We start from the raw sequence: 21,679 nt of genomic DNA on the forward strand, positions 1-21,679 counted from the left end.
AGAAATGTAACTCACCACTCAAAGGCATTCATTATCGTTTTTCTGAACTCAGATGTTCTTCATATTACCATTTCACATAGACGTGTACATGGTACACTGACATCTACTTTCTGGGCTAATATTATATATTTTCCACATTACTAATTCATCTTTAATTCAGCTTCATTGACCATGTAATTCTCTTACGTGATGACTCATACTCCTCTAACCACTTTCCTTCAGGGGGGCATTCAAGTAGTTTTGGTTTTCATTATTATAGATGCTCTAAGGTACATTTTTATGCTTACAGATTTTTCCATATTTTGAATGGATTCTTTCTGATAGAAGCTTGGAAGGAGAATTGGTGAAATGAAATTTAAATTTTTGGATACATACTGATCGATTACTTTCCAAGATAGTTATGCCAACTCATCAGACCACCAATAACATTGTTTTTTCTTTTGGTCTTTTTGAGACAGGGTCTCCCTGTGCAGTTCAGGCTGGTCTTGAGCTCACTTTGTAGCCCAGGCTGGCCTTGAACTCACAATGACCTAGGGTGGCACAGATCAACCTGTGGCTTGTCACCTGCTTCCCACTCAAAGCCTGCCAGGAAAGTTATCATTTTGTATACCCACTCTGAGAGGTCTCAGAGCCAAGCAAACTCTGCTCTTGAGAGGCATAAGGGTCCTGCCTCAGCCTCCGGAGTGCTGGGATTACAGGCGTGCGCCCCCACGCCCGGCTTGACAGTAACATTTAAGAGACTCGGTTCTGCTGTGGTGTTAGGTGAAAGCATACAGTGTTTGTGCTGATGGACACATACACGTAAAAGTGGCATTATGCTCCTAATTTACCTTTCCTTTCAGTTCATTCAGATTATTTTTGCAAATGTTTTGTTATCAGCTGTAACTTTTGAGAATTTTCTGTAATTTTATTTTGCTCATGTATGTTTGAATCCTAATGTCATTTTTCTTTACTTACATGAGCTTCACTTGCATAACAACTTTACTCTTTTTGTTTATCATATTGTCTGAAAATAGTTTTCTATTTTTCTTTCTATTTTTTAACAGAAAATTCTTATTTTAGTATAATCAAATCTGCTGATCATTTCCTTTGTGATTTCGTCTATCGTTCTAAATGCAGAAAAATTCTTTATCCAGATGTTTCATATTTTATTCTAATTTTATTGTCTTATTTTATTCTAATTTTAAGGGTTTGTTTTTATTTTTAAAATATGTAATTCCTGGCCAGGTGTGGTAATGCACGCCTGTAATGCCAACACTTGGGAAGATGAGGCAGGAGGATCACCATGAGTTCAAGGCCAACCTGGGCTACATAGTGGTTCAAGACCAGCCTAAACTACACAGCAAGGCCCTCTCTCAAAAAATAAATAAAATAAAATAAAATGTAACTCTTTTACTGTTTCATGGGGAGGGTATGTGTGTGGTGTGTCAGTAATGAATCAAAATTGAAGTTTTTCCCAAATTACCAAACAATTATCCTACTACCATTTATCAGGAATCCTTTGACATTGTCTTATTATGCTCTTTTAAATTTTTTTTTTATTTTTTGTCTTTTTGAGACAGGGTCTCGCTATGCAGCTCAGGCTGGCCTTGAGCTCACTTTGTAGCCCAGGCTGGTCTCAAACTTGCAATGACCCTCCTGCCTCAGCCTCCCAAGTGCCGTGATTACAGGCATGCACCACCACACCTGGCTTATGCTATATTTTAAAAACTTGTTTGAAATTCTTTTATGACTTACAATAAATATCTGGGATACTCATTTATTCTCCTACTGATGCCAATTTTGATTATTATTTTTTGAATGTGTTCAAATTTGGATCTTGAATTGCTAAATATTCAGATTAATCTCTTGCATTACCTTAGAAATGGGGGGAAGTGTTTCTTTGAGAGACACGCAAGCATTTAATGTAACTCTCTTTGGTATCACAGTAGAAAACTGTGAGAGCCCAGAGCTGCATCTGTGAGGAGACCAGTCTTTTGGTGGAAGAGTGGGTAGATAGGAAGCTAGTGGACTTGGGGGCCCAAACCAGGAAAGGCAGAGAGACGGTCTCCTGGGAGCAGTACTAGAGGACAGCAAAGATGGCAGAGCAGTGGTGCCCACCAAGGCAGGGTGCACAGAGGACGTGTGGTCCGCTGTGGATCACCCAGGCCGGCTCTGAGGAAGGAGTGCTGTGAAGGCCGCTGGCTGTCCCATCAACCTACTGCACGTGGAATTGGGAAACGAAGTTTAGTCTTGTGACCTTTAGTGCCGTGTGACCCTTGGGAAGGTTTAGTGTTGCTTCAGAAACCTCGTTGGTGAAGGAGAATGTGGTATCAGTGATGCCTCCTTGCTGGGGACCTGGGGAAAATAAAACTGAGTAGAGATATGTGAAAATACTTTGAAATTTTGAAACTTCAGTTAGAGGAGTTTATTAAAATTACTGGCCAAGGAAATAATTGCTTTAAACCAGGGACTTCTCTTTAGATTATTTTGCCATTGCTATTCTTTAGACCCAAAACATTTATAATTATACAGTGAATACTTTTTTTTTTTTTTTTTTGTCTCTTTAAGACAGGGTCTCACTATCGGGTTCAGGCTGGCCTTGAGCTCACTTTGTAGCCCAGGCTGGTCTTGAACTCGCAACGATCCTCCTGCCTCAGCCTCCTGGGATTACAGGCGTGTGCCACCATGCCCGGCCCACAGTGAATACTTTTGCATATGTTATCTCCACCCTCTCCACAACGCTGTTAGGTGGTTATTATCTGGTAGTGTCCAGTAGATACCGTTATTGTCCTTACTCCTACTCTAGAAATGGGGAAACTCAGGGTCAGCAAAATTGAGTCGGTTGCTCAAAATTCCAGTTTGTGTCAGAGCTAGGACGTGAGGCCAGGAAATTCAGATGCAGAGTTGATCACACTGGTAGCATTTAAAAAAAAAATATGTAAACTTCTTCTTTGGTGGTGTTAAAAGTACTTGGTTTTCTGTCAGTTATTTTCACAGAACGTGGTGGGAGACCCCTTCCTTGTGGAGGAGATAGGCTTGCTTGCACTCAAGGCTGCCACGGATGAAGGGCAGAAACAAGGCTACCACTCTCCTGTGCTGCTCCTGGACACGTTTTCCAGGCTTCTGGAGCTGCTGACCCTCCGCCACCGGCTGATAGAAACGAGTGTGGAGAGTGCACACCTAGCTCGGTCAGTGGGGGGAGCCACGGCACCAGGAGAAGCGTGAGCTTTGAGCGTGCCGTGTGAATAATGAGACCCCGGGTCTCCCTGCTGCCGACCTTGCCCAGAGCAGCCAAAGTGAGCGGGGTTTCTAACTGGCCACCTTGCTCCTCCGTTCTTTCTTCTGAGCCTCCCCACATGCCTCTCTGACCACTCAACTGTGCTAGCCCATCCCAGTGGCAACCAGGTATCCTCTCATCCGGTATGTGTGTGTCTGTCTAATTAGATGCTTCATGTAGGGTTATCAGTTTTCCAGCCAGTATATACTCCCTGAGTGCAAAAGCCTTGTGCATGTTGTCTACTGTGATATTCTGTTACCTGGTGTCTGTCCGTTTTGTGTTGCTATAACTGAATGCTCGAGACTGGCTAGTTTATAAAATATAGAGATTTATTTGCCACTGTTGTGAAGACCGGCGAGTCCAAAGCTGAGGGTCTCAAAGGTCCTTGTTGCTGCATTCTCCCCTGGCAGAAGGCAGAAGAGCAACAGAGCGTGTTCTCGCAGGGATATGCACAAGAGAAAGTGAAAGGGGGAGAGGAAGGAGAGGGAAGCGGAGAGGTGGCCACACTCAACCTTTCCTCAGGAACCCACTCCCACAGTAACCAGCCTACTTCCTTGACAACTGCAGAACCCTCGTGGCCCACTCCCTTCCTAAAGCTCCCATTGTCCTGGAAGGAAATATCCAACACACAAACTCTGAAGACACAGTGAAACCGTATCAGTGGCCTATGCCACACCTGGCACTCTGGGGATGCTGGTTACATTTCTCTTCGATACAACGAAGTTGTACTGGGGGTTCTAGAGAAAGGAGGGAAGGGTCAGTGACAGTCTCCGGGTCTGTCGGAGGTATGGAGAGCTCTGGAGAAAAGAGAGGTTACTGAGTTATGCTTCAGTTACAGGCCTGAGATGATGTGAGGTGTCAAATGAGCATATCCCATAAGCAGGAGGAACATGGAGCTAGAGGCTAGTTGCAGTGTGTGAGGGTTGTGATCTGGTCCCCATGAAATGACCGAGGGCCAGAGTGCGTGCGTCCACACGCTGTGATTGAGGAGCCGCTGCGGCCGGAATCCTTAGCAGAGAATTTATGTATATTTTTACCCTGAATTCTCAGAGTACCCTTTCAAGGCAGATACAAATACTTTATCAGCAAGGAAACAGAAGCTTGTAAAAGTTACATAATTTGCACAAGATCATATAATTAGAAAGAAGTAGAAGCAGAATTTGAACTATTAGTCAAAATATTTTTCCCTCCAGCCACGCTTCTCCGTAATTTATGACCCCTGCTCACAGTGTGAAAATCACCCACAATGCTGTATAATCCTGGTATTCTACTCATCTGAACAAAATACTACCGGAGTACAGGAAAGGGATTACTGCATTCTTTCTAAGTAGATTGGAGAAAGCATTATGTAAGAAGGACTATTACAGGTTGAACTTTATCCCTCCAAAACTGATGTGGTCAAGAACTAACCCTTTGTGCCTCAGAATGTGATCGTATTTGAAGGGCCTTTTCCAGAAGTAATCAAGTTAAACTGAGGTTATTAGGATAGACCCTCACCCACTATCACCCACGTCCTTATAAGAGGAAATCTGACACTGTTAAGGGAGGGAAGAGTCTGAAAGCACAGGGAGAAGACAGCTACCAACAAGGCAAGGAGAGAGAAGAAAGCGGCGCTTCTGACACCCGAGTCTCAGGCTGCCGTCCTCCAGAGCTGTAAGACGATACATTTCTGCTGGTTAAGCCATGTGTTTCTGTGTCCTCTGTCACGGCAGCCCTTGCAAGCGAATAGTGGTGTCCTTTGGCCTCAGCCTTAACACACCAGCTTCTTAAATTGAGAAATGTGTTCGAGCAGGGGTGTGCAGGGAGGGGGAAGCGTAGACACATAATGCTGAGCTACCAGAGAGATTCCTGGCCACAGCCACACACACTGCAAGTCACGGAAATGGGGGACTCAGCTCAGAGTTGAATCAGGGCAGAGAAGGGTTGCGGCTTAGGTGATGGGTTTTAGTGCCTGGGGTTAAATAGAGTTCTCAAAAAGGAGATTTAGTAGAAGAGGACCAGTGGTCTAGAGCCCCAGGAGACATCAGTATTCAGAAAAAGCACTGAAGACTGGAAAAGACTGGTTGTAAGGCAGAAGCATGGAGTTCATGAATTCGGAACTAAGATATTCTTCAAGAACTAGGCAGAGCCAGGCGTGGTGGCGCACGCCTGTAATCCCAGCACTCGGGAGGCTGAGGCAGGAGGATTGCTGCGAGTTCAAGACCAGTTTGGGCTACAAAGGCCAGCATGAATTGCATAGCAAGACTCTGTCTCAAAAAGACAGAAAAGAAACAAAAAACAAAGAAAAAAAAGCTAGGCAGAGTTTGGGAGGCTGAGGCAGGAGGATCACTGAGAGTTCCAGGACAGCCTGGGCTACAAAGTGAGTTCAAGGCCCACCTGAACTGCATAATGAAACCCTGTCTCAAAAAGATAAATAAATAAATAAATGTGGGCAGAGAGGCCAGCTGTGAAGAGCTCTGAAAGAAGGTATGAATATTTCATGGAGGGCAGTATGGGTGACCTCATGAGGGCTTATTGGGAAACCTGACCAAGATCCCCAGCTGCCTGCATGAGGGGTATGGTGAAAGGATGACATAAGAAAGAGACAGACTTAGTACTGCATGACAGGGTGAGCAGAGGCAGCGACACTGAGTGGCCCCTTTACAGGGCGTGCACGGTAATGGAGGGATTATTGGATGACTCAGAGGGTGGCGGTGACCTTAAGCTAGCGAGGATCTTTATGTTGATGAGGATGGGGAGAAATGGCAGGCTGAGAAGGCGCTTGTCCCTTCCCCAAGGTGAAACCCTGTTTTCATTACCACTGAGTTCTCAAGGAACCAGGTTGTCTTCAGCTGATGAAGTCTGGTGCGGGGTGCCACTGAAGCCTCCATTGAGGCCTCTGGGCCCTGGCCTCGATTTATAACTTGTGGTCCCCGACAAGGGCTCTGGGAGCAGAAGCCACCCTGAGGAAAGGAGAGCCCCAGGCTGTCGGTGGGAACTGTCGTGGGAACTGTTGTGGGAACTGTCGTCCCAAGGGCAGAGCGCAGGCCTCTGTGGCTCACTCACCCGACGTGGGACTTCGGCTTGCTCTTACTTGACCTTTGCTTTTGTACTTATTCCAGGTTTTTGTTTGCCAGCTGCTTACTTTTCCTTCAGGAGGAAACACTAGCAAATGTCCTTCGCTTCTCTTCCTCTCTTAGCCTCTATAAGGAACTGGCGCGGGAGACGGGTTTTGAAGAGTTCCACTTGTATCTGAGACCGGTTCACTTTGAATTTGCATCACTTGACGACAAGGTGGACCAGTCAGCTCCTGTCTTTATCACTTCCCTGCTGGAGGAGCGTGGTCAAGTAGACAGGTGAGCCTGGAGAGAGTCAAAGTGAAAATGCTCTGAGGGAAAAAAGAAAACAATGGAAGAATAAACAACCAGTGAACATAATTCCCACCACCACTGGAAACATATGTGCAACTGAATTTCTAAATTCTTTCACTTATGCTCTGTTGTCTTGATGCCAGGGTTCCGTTTTGTTTCATTTTGTTTTGTTTTGCTTTGCAGTACTAGGGATTGAAACCAGGGCCTTCTCCCTGGGCTCTGTCCCCAGTCCATTTTATTTTTTATTTCAACACAGGGTCTTGCTAAGTCACTAAGTTGCCCAGGCTGGGCTAGAACCTGCAGTTCTCCTGCCCTGGGCTGCCAGAGTGCTAGGATTGCAAGCATGTACCACCACACCTAGCTTTGCTTGCTTGCTTTCTTCCTTCCTTTCTTTTTTCTTTTCTCCCTTCCTTCCTTCCTTGCTTCCTTCCTTCCCTCCTTCCTTCCTTCCTTCCCCCCACCCTCCCTTCCTTCCTTTCTATAAGAAGACAGAAAATAAGATCTCAATTAAGGGGAACAACTGAATTTAAAAATACTGAGTCACTGAGAAGTGAAGGAACATAGTCAGAAAACTCAAATGATCCAGGTGTGGTGGTGCACGCCTGTAATCCCAGCACTCAGGAGGCTGAGGCAGGAGGATCGTTGCGAGTTCGAGATCAGCCTGGGCTACAAAGTGAGCTCAAGGCCAGCCTGAACTGCATAGTGAGACCTTGTCTCAAAAAGACAAAATAAACAAAACAAAACAGAACACTTAGATGAAACCACAGGCTCAGTAGCTTCCCAGGCAGAACCCGTGCTTCCAGGAAGAAAGGGGCCTGGTGGGCGGGAGCCACGAGTCAACAGCTCCTGTCTCTTTTCTTAACTTTCTTGAGACCAGGAAGTCACGTCAGTTTGCAGAGTGGCTTGGCTTCTGGGTGATCAGACCTCAGGCAAGGCCAGGTCTCCAACTGGCTCTGGCACTAAGCTAAATCCCTAGCCCTTTTAAACATTTTATTTAAAAATGTTTTATTGTATTTTACTTTTTTTTTGAGGCAGGGCCTTGCTATGTAGTTCAGGCTGGTCTTGAGCTCACTATGTAGCTCAGGCTGGCCTTGAACTTGCAGTGATCCGCCTGCCTCAGCCTCATGAATGCTGACATTACAGGCGTGCACCACCACATCTTGCCAAGTTGCCCAGGCTGTCCTCAAACTCACTATCTTTCTGTCCCAGCCTTCTGAACGGTTTGGATTACAGGGACGCAGTACCACTTCCAGCCCAGAATGGCCATCTGTCTTCCTCTCTTTCTGTTTAGCTTTTATTTTTTATTGGTACATATTTGTAGCACGTAATGATTACACTCCTTTGGGAGGCTGGTACATGTACATAACACATCAGAATTTTTTCTCTGTGCAATACAATGAAAGCAGTCTTAAGAGTGAAGTTTATAGCTGTGAGTGCCTACCTCAGAAAAATAGAATGATTCCAAGTAAATAACCTAATGATGGACATCAGAGTCCTATAAAAATCCAAATCTAAAACTAGTACAAGGCAGGACATTATAAAGTTGGACCCCTCCCCACACTCTCCCCTCCATTTCTTGGTTCCGCCTCTTTGCAAAAGATTTGTCTCCTTAGTTCCTATTACCTATCATTTATTTTTGCTTTTTATTTATATTTTGGGATTCTCATGTAAGACAAACCATGCAATATTTAAGCTTGGGGTATGATTTATTTCATTTAATATTATGATTTCAAGATACATCCATTTTCCTACAAATGACACAGATTTATCATTCTTTATGGCAGTGTATAAATATACCCCATTGTGTATAAATACCTATTTACACATTTGTTGGTTGATGGTCATGTAGGCTGCTTCAAAGTTTTAACTCTTGTAAATTGTGTCACTCTAAACATAAATGTGCATGTATCACTGTATGATGCTTTAACTCTTTCAGGAAGACACCTAGAGGCGGGAATAGCTGGGTCGAATAGAATTGCTTTAGGAATCTCCATACTGACTTCCATAATGGTTGTACTATTTTCCATTCCCACCAACAGTGTAGAACAGTTCCTTTTTCCCTGCAGCCCTGCCAGCATTTGTTTCGTTTTGTTATTTTAGCATTTGTTATTATTGAATTTCTCAATGATAGCCCTTCTTTCGGGAATAAGATAGAATCTTAGTGTTGTTTTAATTTGCATTTCTCTAGGGGCCAGAAATGTTGAACATTTCTTCATCTATTTATTAGCCATTTGTACTTCTGAGAAGTGTCTATTCATTTCAGATGCTCATTTTTTATTTGGTATTTTATTTTGGGGGCGTTCTAACTTTTTTGAACTTTTTATATATTCTAGCTATTGGTCCTCTGTCTGAGAAATGGCTCACAAATATCTTCCCCATTCTGTAGGTTATTGCTTCACTCTTTTACTTCTTTTGCTGTAGAGAAGCTTTTAATTTGACATGATACATACATGTATTAATGTTATTTCTCATGCAATTGGGATTCTATTCAGAAAGTCCTTACCTACATCTATGTCTTCAAGAGTTTCTAATTGTATTGATTTGGGTTTTTTCTTTCCTTTTTGGGGAAGATTGGTTAAGGTTCATCTATGTTGTTTACATTGATTCTATTCTTTAGTCTTAATGTCATTAATTTAAAAAAAACATTTTCATTAATTTGTATCCAATCTTTATAACTTCTTGCCTTGTACTAGTTTTGGATTTGGATTTTTCTAGGACTTTGAGGTCCATCATTAGGTTATTTACTTGGAATCATTTTATTTTTCTGAGGTAGGCACTCACAGCTATAAACTTCACTCTTAAGACTTTTTTCATTGTGTTGCACGGGTTCTGCTAAGTTGTACTGGCATTATTGTTTGATTCTAGGAAGTGTTTAATTTCTTCCTTGATTTCTTCTGTGACCCATTGATTATTTAAGAGTGTATTGTTTAGGCCAGGCATGGTGGCACATGCCTGTAATCCCAGCACTTGGGAGCCTGAGGCAGAAGAATCACTGTGAGAGTTTGAAGCCAGCCTGAGCTATGAAGTGAGTTCGTGCCCTGCTTGAACTGCACAGTAAAACCCTGTCTCAAAAAGACAAAAAAAAAAAAAAAGAGTGTATTGTATATGTTTGGAGAATTTCTGTGGTTTCTTTCACCATTGATTTCTAGTTTCATTGTGCTAAGATCTGATAATATGCTTGGGACAATTTTGATTCTTCTGCATTAATAACCTGTGCTTTTTGGGTTAATATGTGGTCTGTTTTGGAGAAATTTCCTTGGGCTTCTAAGAAATGTGTGGATTCTGTTGTTGGGTGGAACACTCTGAAGATATCTAGTAAGTCCACTTGTTCAATGTTTTGATTCAACTCTGATTTTTCTTTGTTGATTTATCTATTGATGACAGTGGCGTGTTGAGGTTCCCCATAATAATTATGTTGGTGTTGATCTGATTTTTTAATGTCTAGTGCAGTAGTTCCTTAGTTCATGGGCTTAATTTGTTTCACCACCATCATTATCATCACCCAGTGCACAGTTCACAAACACAAACAAAATTTTGCCAAACATTTCTGCTTGCAAACTGGTCGGGAATTTAGCTCATTGACACAGCCTGGCAAGCTCACTGACACAGCCTGGCAAGCTCATTGACATTGCCTGGCAAGCACAAGGTTCTGAGTTCAATTCCCGGTACCCCCCCAAAAAAAAAGCTGAATTGGTCACAAACAAAAATGTTCATGACCTGAGGTGCCACTGTAGCATTTGTTTTATGAAGTTCCGCATATATGTTTGTAATTGTTATCTCTTCCTGTGGAACGGCTGCCTTACCCAATATGTACAGTAAGTCCCTGACTTCCAAACATTTGAGTTATGAACTTTCACAGATACAGACCATGTATTGTGAACATCTGTAGATGGGAACAAATTGTGGAAGTAGCTCATGTATCTACCTTCCCATTTTAAGGTGACTGTAAAAGCAAAAATAGTTTATTTGTAATATTTGTGTGTGTATTTGGTGTTTTTATGTTTATGTTGTATAGCTGTGTCAAAGGTTTATAAGATTCACTTCATCGGACCTATGACCAAATCCAGTTTACATTCTTCTGGAATGGAATTCATTTGTAAGTTGGGGACTTACTGTACTGACCTTCTTTGCCTCTTTTGATCAGTTTTGGGTTGAAGTCCACTTTATCTGAAAATAAGATAGCTATTCCTGCTTGTTTTCCGATTCCCATTGTATAGAATATTATTTTCTATCCTCTGATTTTTAGTCTATGAATTTCTTTTCGGATTGAATGTTTCTTGTGTAAGCATCCTGTTGAATTTTGTTTCATGATCCTTTCTGCCAATCTGTTTTCTGATTGAGAAAGTGAAACCATTAACATTGAGAGTTATTATTAAAAAATATTGACATTCCTGTCATTGCATTATTTGCCTGTTGCTGATTCCATTTTTTTTCGTTTTGGTTTTGGTTTTTTGGGGTTTTTTTGAGACAGGGTCTCACTATGCAGTTCAAACTGGACTTGAGCTCACTTTGTAGCCCAGGCTGGTCTTGAACTCGCAATGATCCTCTTGCCTCAGCCTCCTGAGTGCTGGCATTGCAGGCATGCGCCACCACGCCTGGCTTGATTCCCTTTTTCACCCCCTATGTTTAACTGCTAATTCTGCCTGATGTATTCATGGGCATTGTTAGCTTCATTTTCTCTTTCTAGGATATTCTTGGAAATTCTTTTTTTGAAGTGCTGGTTTGGTGGTCATGAATTTCTTAAGGTGCTAGTGTTGAAAGACAGTTTTGCAGGGTATATAGTCTGGCTTGGAAGTTTTCTTCTTAGGGTTTGCAACACTTCACTCTGAGATCTCCTGGCTTATAATTTTTATTGAAAAGTCTTCTGGGCCAGGGATATAGCTCAGCAGCACAAGTGCCTGCCTGCCAAACGCAAGGTCCTGAGTTCGATCCCAGGTACAAAAAAAAGTCTTCTATAATTCTAATGGGTTTGTCTTTTCAAGTGATTCACTGCTTTTCTCTAACAGCTTCTAAGATTGTGTGCTTTATTGGACTTTCAGTATTTTGACTATGATGTGTTGTGGCCAGTTCTTTTCTCACTGTAACTGCTTGGGGTTCTACATGCATCACTTATCTGTATGTTAAATTTTTTCTTCAGATTTGGAAAGTTTTCTTCTATTATTTCAGTAAACAGGTTTTTTATGCCATTTGTGTTGTCTTTTGATTTTTCAGCAATTCCCATTAATCTTTTTTGCATCATCTAGCAGCTGTTGGATCCATTTTTCATGTTCTCTTGTTGCTTTTAAGGTATCTCTGAGTAACTGGTCGTCAATATAAGCCCTATCTTCTATTTCTGATACTCTATCCTCACACTGGTCACTTTTGCTGGCTATACTTTCTGTTGAATTTTTAAGCTCTTAGGTTTCTGTTTAGCACCTTTTAATTGTCTCTAATTCTTTGCTAACCTTGTTGTTCATGTTTTATATCATTCTTCTTAGCTCAGCGAGTGTCTTCTGTAAACTTGCTGATCATTTTGTTTATTAAGTCCCTTATCTGTTCAGCTATATCATCTTTGAGCTCAATGAGCACCTTATTTGTGTATTTTTTTTATGTCTTCTTTCATCATTTTGAGTAATTCAGCTGTGTGGCTTTTGATTTCCTTTCCCGTGATGCTGCATGGATCAGTTTTAGGGGTGTTGGAAGTTTTTTGAGGCATTTTGTTGCCTTGTCTTCTTATGTTTTTATTGTTCTGTGTGTGTATGAGTGTGTGTGTGTGTGTGTGTGTAAGTGTGTGTGTGTTGGCGCACTGAGGTTTAGGGGTTGATTGTGGCAGAAAGGCTTTGTTGCTTGTGTGAAGACATGTTAGTGTCTGCTTCCAGTGACGCATTCTGAGCATAGATAACTACAGGCCTTTGCCTCTGTCCCAAGATTCAGCTACCTGCATTAACCTGGGAGGGAAGAATACAGTGGATTTGACCCAGCACTCAGATGTCTGGGAATGGACTACAGTATTCTTAATGAAACAAAGGTAATCCAGATATTGTCATACACAGAAAAACAATAGCAATAATTATGTCACCCTGGCAATAGCAACAAAATCAGCAGCAATAACAGTAGTAATGACAGACTGGTTAATAACATAACATGAAGGCCAGGCATGGTGGCACACACCTGTAATTCCAGCACTTAGGAGGCTGAGGCAAGAGGATTGCCACAAGTTCAAGGCCAGTCTGAACTATGTAGTGAGACCCTGTCTCAAAAAAAAACAAACAAAAAATAACATAGCATTAAGGAGCAATAGTATACCACCCTTAACTATATAAAAGAGATCTATAATTATAGTAGGAACACCAAGACAGACCAAATATTGAAATACTGTAAATATCTACTAATTGCAAAAACTACACCTCCATTAATAATAGAAGAGAATCCAACAGTAATAGCATGGCGTTAACTAAAGATTAATAAAACTTAATGATCATACTAGTAAAGATAGAGAAAGTGGGGAATGGGAGAATTTTTAAAGTAAAATTTGAAATATTAAACAATGGAAGATGAGAAGAGAGAAGTGAGATAAGGGATCCTATTAAGGAGTAAGAGGAAATTAATATAATTAGATAAAAGTAACAGAAAAGAACAAACAAGAAAAAATTAAAAAGAGCAAAATAAAGAAAAAAGAAGGAAATAGAAAGAAAAAATTAAAGGAAACAAGGAAAACAATCACAACCCCCAGAAAAAACAATAATTTTTTTTAAATAAGTGGAAGAAAAAATTCCTCTGCATTTTTGGATGACGGTTTCTCTCCAGGGTCTGCAGTCTTCAAATCCAGCAAGTCACAGCCCGTGGGTTTGTACGGTGACCCCGTGCTCCAGTTATCCATACACTCCAGGCTGTGGCAACCACCCAAGCTGAGGTGTGTCCTCACCCATGTTGGTAGACAGGGAGTCAATCAGATTACTGGTGTTTGTGCTGGATGTGGGTGGCGAGGTGGGGTTCTAGTAGACTACCAGACTTTATGCCAGCAGTTTCAGATCTGGCCACCTCTGAGAGCCACACTTGCTGGTCCCGGCTTCTCAACACAGAAGGTCAGGCTCTGAGCCCCTCCCAGCCTCAGCCCAAAACTCTCAGGGGATCTTTGTCCAGCCTGCAGCCTCCCCATGATTGGCTTTTGTGGCTGTCTCTTACCCAGTCACAGTGGGAGGCTAATACTGGAAACCCTGAAGTGAAATTTTTCTGAGTTGTTCTGTGGCTCAGTCCCAAACAACCAGCCCCTTCTCAGAGTGGCTCCTGATTACACCTTCTCAGTTATGATGGGTACTGCTCCGGATTTCTTCTCCAACTGTAGCATGCCATGTGGAAGAAGTCACTTTACAGTTTACAGTAGCCATGGGCTTTTCTTGGAGCTAACTCTGCCGGCCCAGGCTGCTGTTTCTCTCCGCAGCTGCTGACCGTCCAGGCTTACCTTCTCTCCCCAAGCATTTGCCTCTTCCGTGTCAGTCAGTCAGCTCCTCTTCTGCCCCATGCCAAGGGGAAACAAAATACAGGGTGGGCTTGTATCAGGTTCATAATTCGTAGTTATTGCAGGTTGATCAGGCCCACAGTCTCCCAAATGAGTGGACAGTGAAGGCTTAAATAAGTAAGACAAATGAAATTATTTCAGGGCTCCAAGAGGGTCCAGCTCTCTTACAATATTTAAGATTCTCTGGGTGAAGACCCCGACTTCTCTGGGCAGCTCATATTTATTAGATTTTCAAACAAAGTAGGGGGATACTGAAGAAAATACAGGAATCTAGGCGGGACTTGGGAAACCCTTTAGGAATTCTCCAGGTAATATATTATGTTAATTTAGGAGAACTATGTTAACTCCAGGAAGGCCTTTACCGCAAGAGTGAGATGCCTGCAGCTACAGCCTCCTTTTGGTTAACTGGCATTGGAGCCAAAAGTCGTCAACTGTGACCTTGTCTTGTCCTTTGAGGCCTCATGGCTTCAACCAACATTACAGGCCTCAGTAGAGACCAGTGACTCACAAGTAAACCTGGAAAGCCAATTGGTTAATATTAAATCCTGCTCAGAGCTGATACACAGTGGTCTCCATCAGGCTTGGAGCTGGCCAGTGGCCATGGCCCAGTTACAGAATCTACAAGCGGGGAGTTGGCGAGGGGCCACTGTGGCTCTAGGGAGTTTCGGGCCTCTGTGGCCGAGGCTCCCTGCAGGTGCAGGTGGCTCACTCAGGAATGGGCGTCTCCTTATTTGCAGCACGTCACGTCAAAACAACCTCTTATTTCTTTTTGCAGATATTCTCCCGCTACTCTTGTCTTAGCCATCTCTGAGGTGGATGATAACCAAATTGGCAAATATAGTTTTTATACGAAAGAAGCCATCCTTAAGGTAAATTATCCCTTTTAAAAGAAACCACAGTGAAACAAGCAGTTGGAAAAAAAATCAATGTTTATATACATTTGGTTTCCATTTATAAGAAAGGTTTACTTCATTAATAATATGTTGTCCCTGCCTTAGTGATGTGTGCACTGGCCTGATTTGAACCAGAGACTGCAGCAGCACATACAATGACTTCTGATAGATGTGAAGAAGAAGCACGTGTCGTGCACCGCCTCTGCAGCAGGCCTTTAAACCACACACTTGTTATAGGAGCTTTTCACTTATCTTTTTAAGCCCGGTGCTGTTTCTTCATTGTGATCATCATCATGTTGTCACTGGGACAGAATACCCGATACCCACACCTTTAAGGAAGAGAGGGCCATAGTCACCTGGCTCCAAGACAGAAAGGACATGGTGGGAGGGTCTGGAGGAGGGAGGCTGCTCACATCAGGGCTGACCACATCAGGCTGATCACGAGGAAGCAGAGAGTGAAGGGAGGAGTTGGGGAGAGAGATACAGCTGTCCAGAGCATACCCCCGTGGTCTGCTGCTCCACACAGACCCTGCCTCCTGACAGCACACTCAGCGCTGGGCCCTGGCGTGGACCAGTTCATGGATAAGTGTGGCATCCCTGATCCAGTCACCCTCCAAAAGCCCTAACTCTGAACATGACCATTTTGGGGGACATTCTAGGTCTAAATCAAAACATCTTGCCCCTTGGATTATACATATATGTTTATATTTTTATTTTAAAACTTTGGCCTCATCTTGGCTTATAAGAGCCTGCGACCAAGTCCATGAAGTTCATCAGAGCCTACCCGTCCTTTCCTGACCGCTGAGGAACACCATGGTGTCCAGAGTTGCCATCTGGAGGCTGCCTGCCTGGAATGAGGTGCTGCTCAGGGGCAGACCAGCTTTGGTGTAAGGGCTGAGGCAGGGAACCCAGCTCATCCTGCACTTAAATTAACATACATATTTACTGCTGAATAAATGATGATCTTAACCCTCAAATTACCTCTGTCTTCATGGGAGCGGTTCCTAATGCCTTTCATGTCTTCTCTCTTTAGCTCTTGTCTCACTCAGGAGTGGAAAACATGCAAGTGATTCTCGCATGCCAGGCTGCTCAGAGAAATGCTTTGCTGGTGGCTCTTCAGCAGGCAGCCTCCTACCACACCCCGCGAGCAGGCTGTCCTGACGTCAAGGTCAGCCTGGGAGATGCAGAGGGGTGGGCACCACCACCAGGGAGTGTCAGGTCACCCTCCCTCTTCCCTCCCTCCCTCCTCCCTTCCTCCACTTCTCCCTTTTCCTCTTCCCCCTTCCTTCCTTCTCCCTCTTCCTTCTTTCTTCCTCCTCCCTACCTGTGTAGGAAAAAAATTCAGACTCAGCTTCTCGCAGTCTGTATTCACAAGACAGATCGCTTCTGTGAGCCCAAAAGCCATGAGGATTTCTTCCCACCAGCAAGTAAGCGATTCGTTCATTCAGCAGAGGACACCATCTGGGCTTCCTCTAATTCAGTGCATTTCTGACACTGTCTACCCAGAGATAGCATCAGATCCCACAGGCTGAGGGCTCAGTCCCTACGACTGTCCTACTTCAGACCTAGTCCCCAGTCTGGGTTTCCAGAACTTCTGGCCAACTGGCTACAAATTGGCTGGCTATACTTTCCCCAAGTTCAATTAATTTGCTAGAGCAGCTCACAGAATGCTTAAAAATACTCCATTTAGAATGTTGACAAGGGGGCTGGTGATTTAGCTTAGCGGCACAGCGCCTGCCTGACAAGCGCAATGTCATGAGTTCGATTCCTGCTACCGGAAGAAAAACAAAACAAAAAACCAAAGTATCTAATACTGAAATGTACCTCAAAAGAACATAGAATGTTGACAGGTTTACTGTTAAAGGTGTTTTTAGGGTGCAAACAAGCAGCCAGATAAAGAGATGTCTAGGGTGAGGTCTGGAAGGGCCTTAAGCACAGGAGCTTTTGTCTCTGTGGAGCTTGGAGGTGCCACCCGCCCGAACCGAACCTTGGATGAATTCTTCACCCTCCTATCAGCCTCCGTAGGCTCAGCTTGTCTGAAGCTCTCCAGACCCCGTCGTTTGGGTTTTCATGGAGACTTCATTACACAGGCCTGATCGAAGCATGGAAAGTTGTGTGGAAATGTGATCGGACAAACATGGGTCTGATGAAATTCATTAGCACTGAGAGGGAGACCAGCAAGGCTGGTCCGGATTCCTCCGCATCCCTTCCTCCTGCGCCTGGGGCCGCCCCTTCTGAGCAAGGCAGGTCAGAGAGTTTGTGATTAGAGTTTCTGCGACCTGCCCTGAGGAAAAGAAATTCCAGTGTCCATGGCCTGTCTTGGGGGAGAAAAAAAAGGGAGTGAAAGGTCAGGAAAAGATGAGGGAGACAGACAGACAGAGAAGAGAGACGGTCTGCCTTCTGAGGCCTACAGTACCCCAATATTATTCTAGTCACCTAGGAAACAATAAGGCCTGTGGGGTTGTAAGTCAGGAACCATGGAGGGAAACAAAAAAATGTGTATCACATCTGATAGGTTTTTCCAGTGCAGAGAGAAGTAAAACAGAATAAAATGCCTTTATTGTGGACGCGGAAAGGCCACAGGAAAGAGAAAAACGTGGCCTCCACCAATTTCTCGTGGGGGCCAAGGTTAAATAGCCCCAGGCTGGAGGCGGGGTTTAGGAGGCGCACTGCCTGACATGGCAGACCAGGAGTGGGTGGGAGCACGGGCGAAGGGAACAGGATTACAAAAAGGGAAGTAGGAAGTTGTAATTCGACTCAGGGGAAGAAGGGTGGGGCTTAGCACATGGCCTTTAGTGGCCAGCGCCATATTAGCTGGATGCCATGGTGACTCAGCACCATACCACATGGCCTGCAGCGCCATACTGGCTTGGGTGCCATAGCAACTCAGCAGGAATTACAGCGGGGCAAGAAACCAATCAACATCTCTCCCCTTCCTTCATTCCTTCCTGCCCCCTTTTGCTCCCTTACATCTTACCTATTTGTGAATCAGTGTATGACCAAGTCCTTATTTGGTCTCTTAGTTGTAGTGATATGCTAATAAATCTTCTTTTGTATTTAACTCTGCATATTGAATGGCTAGAACCATCCAGCAGGAAATATCCTATTCCTCAAGGCTTCCTCTTTGTGGATAAATGACTCCAATGTTTTACGGTTCATCCATCCTATAAATCTCTTTGCAAAAGCAAGAAGACATGTTCAGTTCTTCTTTTTTCCACAAAAGCTACCATGTTGTATATACTCTTTATTTTTGTTATTGAACATAACTCATGTAACCTAAGATGTATGCCTTTAGAGCGTCTAACTCAGTGTTTTCAGTATATTCACAGGATCATGCAGCTGTCACCACTATGTAATTCCAAAATATTTTCATCATTCCCCTAAGAAGCCTTGTATACACCAGCAGTTAGGCCCCACTCTCCCTGCCTCGGTCCCTAGCAACCACTAATCTATTTTCTGTCTCTAGGTCTCAACATTTCACATAAGTGGAATCATACAACATGTGACCTTTTGTGTTGGACTTTTTTTTCACTTAGCATAATATTTTCAAAGTTTATTTATATTATAGCCTATAACAGTACTCCATTCCTTTTTATTGCCAAATTATATCCCATTATATAAATATACTACTTTTTTTTATCTATTCCTCAGTTGATGAGTGCTGGGTTGTTTTCTACTTTTTGGCTATCAAGAATAATGATGCTGTGAACATCCATTTACAGGCTTCTTTAAGGACATGTGCTTTCAGTTTTCGTGGATATATACCTAGAAATGGAAATGCCATTTTATTTGGTAACTTTATTCTCTACATTTTGAGGAACTGCCAAACTGTTTTCCTAAGTAGCTGCACCATTTTCACTTTCATCCAAAATATGAGAGTTCTGATGTCTCCACATTTTCCTCATCACTTGTTATTATATTTTAAATTTTATTTGTCTTAGTAGGTATAAAATAATATTTAATTGTGGCTTTGAGTTGCATTTCTGAATTGCTAAAATGTTGACCATATTTTCATGTGTTAATTTAGCCCTTTATACACCTTCATTAGGGAAATGTCTGCCGACATTTGCCTTTTTATAAAACTAGCTGTCAGCTTAGTGTGGTGGGGCACACCTATAATCCCAGCCCTCGGGAGCCGGAGGCAGGAGGATTGCTGTGAGTGTGAGTGAGTTCAAGGCCAGCCTGAACAGCACAGCAAAACCCTGTCTCAAAAAAAAATTTTTTTTTAATTTAAAAAATTAAAATAAAATAAAATTAGCATGCTCCACACAGGCTTGGGGCAAAGCCAAAGAATGAGTTGGTAGAAAAGTTGAAGATTCCTATCAGATTGCCTCTTTCCATTTCTACCCTTCACACTGCCTGTCGCAGGGTGCGCTCCTACCCTCCTACCCTCCTACCCTCCTACCCTCCTACCCTCCTACCCTCCTACCCTCCAGCCTCAGGGCGTGGGAGTTCCTCTTCCCAGCCAAGTTCAGTATTTCCACCACCTTCTCGGTTCATTTGCTCCCACCTCTTTTGAAACCTCGCTTCATCGGCTGTCTTCTGTCCTTGCTACGCTTTCAACTTTTCCTTCTATTTCCTCTTTCCACTTATGGGTTCTTTCCCCTTCATCGGCTGTCTTCTGTCCTTGCTACGCTTTCAACTTTTCCTTCTATTTCCTCTTTCCACTTATGGGTTCTTTCCCCTTCATCGGCTGTCTTCTGTCCTTGCTACGCTTTCAACTTTTCCTTCTATTTCCTCTTTCCACTTATGGGTTCTTTCCCCGGTCTGCTTGTGGGCAGCTGAGCGACTTTCACTCTCTCCAGAAGCTGCACTGAATCCACTGGCCAGTCCCTCAGTATGACCTTCTCTTCTCACTCATGTTTATTGAAAAAATAGTTTGTAGCTGGGCATGGTGGTGCACGCCTGTAATCCCAGCATTTGGAAGGCTGAGGCAAGAGGATCGTTGCAAGTTCAAGACCAGCCTGGGCCACAAAGTGAGCTCAAGCCCAGTCTGAACTGCATAGCAAGACCTTGTCTCAAAAAGACCAAAAAAAAAAAAAAAGTTTGTACCTGTTCATACCCTACCAAGCTTTTCAGTATTGCCTAGCATCCTCTTTCACCACACACCTAGGGTTGCTCTCAGCTAAGGTCAGCAGTGACCTCCTGATTATCAAACCCAGAGAACACCATTGGGTCATTTGCCCCGACTTCCTTCTGCCATTTAAAGCCATCAACCACCCCCTGGTCCTTGAGCTCCTCTGTCTCCCCTCAGGTCTCCTGGGCAGTTTTATCCCTCAGATTTAAAACCCCCAGTACATTATCCATTTTCAAATCTACATCTTTGCATAGAGCTTCTCTCCCAAGCCTGAACCCGGGCATCCAAATGCCTGCTAGACTGCGTTTAGGTATGCCATAGGCACTACAGCTCAGCATGTCCGAAAGGCAGCTCCTCCTCCGTCCGTCTCGTTCTCCCGAGTTCTGTTTTTCACCATCAGAACAGTCATTGGTATTAAAACCCGAGTTTTGTCCTCAGTTCCTTCGGCCTCCGCGCCGTGGACTAACGCATGAGTCACTACTTGCCAACATCACGTTCTAAGTTTGAGTGTATACGAACTTAGTTATACGTCTTAGTTACTTTCACACCACTGAGACACCGCACCCAACACCCACAGCTTGAGGAAAAGGTTTCTTCTGGCTCACAGTTTGTAGAGACCCCAGTCCGCGGGCGGCTGGCTCCAGGACGGCGTGGCGGAGGGGCACGGCAGTGGGGAAGAGCTCCTGTGCAACGTGGCGGGAAGCAGAGAAACAGATCCAGGGCGGACGGAGGCCACAGACCCTCCCAGGCCACGCCCGCAGGGACGCCCTCCTGCCACGAAGCTTCACCTCCCAGCCTCACATTAGCTACAAACTCATCAATGGGCCGATGCACTGTGAGCATCACACCCTTAGGATCCAGTCTCCTCCGCAAACCGCACCTATGAGTGCGTGAGGCTTTGGGGGAGATCCCCGTATAAACCGTGACAGACCCCTGCTCTTCGTCCTCCCGGTCTTGTTCGAATTCTTGTCATCTGCCTCCCTCGTGTGACTGGAATGGCCTTCCGACTGGCCGTCACCCCTCTAAGTTCATGCCTTGCACCGCTGTTCCGCTGCCGGTAAGATCCGTCCTCCGCACAATGACCACAGCAGCTGTGTCTCCTTGAGTAGAACCCTTCCGTGGCTCTTTGCAGCCCAAGCAGCAAAACTCAGTCTCCTTAGCGAGGATGCAAGAACTTTCCTTCCCAAACCTAGCGCGCTATCCTTGCTCTTCCAATCAAATAAAGAAGTTTTAAATGCCATAAGCTTTTCATACTGTCTCGCATCTTCATGCTTTTGTTCTTTTGGTCCAGGAATATTTTATCCTTGCCTTAACATACCCCATCATTTCTTTAGGGGGCTGTAGAGGACGCCACTCATCCTCCCAACTCTGTTATTACATCTTCCAGGAAGTGTCCACAACTCTTAAAGTCGCTAAAGTGAATTTTGTGATTTCCTCATACAACAGTGTACTGTGAATAAAAAGATGGATGACTGATGGATGAATGACAGCTCCTCTTACAAGCGTGGAACAAGAGGAGGGATGGTGACGTAACAAGGAGGCATGATGGAGACCATGAAAGAGGATGAGAGAGGAGGGGGAGGAAGGGAAGAAACCGAGAAC

The 21,679-nt window shown here is 43.9% G+C and overlaps 1 protein-coding gene across 7 annotated transcripts in view; it reads left to right on the top strand.

Annotated features, from left to right (window-relative positions):
• Positions 1-21,679, top strand: part of LOC106146276 (transmembrane protein FLJ37396) — a 116,726-nt gene that overhangs the window by 94,245 nt on the left and 802 nt on the right. For 5 of the 7 annotated variants that reach the window (XM_013510801.1, XM_013510800.1, XM_013510799.1 and 2 more), the window contains 4 exons: positions 2,968-3,170; positions 6,439-6,594; positions 14,883-14,976; positions 16,034-16,168. In XM_013510801.1, the coding sequence (XP_013366255.1) occupies positions 2,968-3,170; positions 6,439-6,594; positions 14,883-14,976; positions 16,034-16,168 (588 nt within the window). Of the gene's footprint in view, positions 1-2,967; positions 3,171-6,438; positions 6,595-14,882; positions 14,977-15,105; positions 15,651-16,033; positions 16,169-21,411; positions 21,673-21,679 lie in introns of those variants that run through there. The other 2 variants (XM_013510802.1, XM_013510803.1) reach the window with 2 other exon arrangements.

Source organism: Chinchilla lanigera, unplaced genomic scaffold, assembly GCF_000276665.1.
Source record: "Chinchilla lanigera isolate Chin_1 unplaced genomic scaffold, ChiLan1.0 scaffold00010, whole genome shotgun sequence".
In the NCBI taxonomy this organism is placed as follows: domain Eukaryota; kingdom Metazoa; phylum Chordata; class Mammalia; order Rodentia; family Chinchillidae; genus Chinchilla; species Chinchilla lanigera.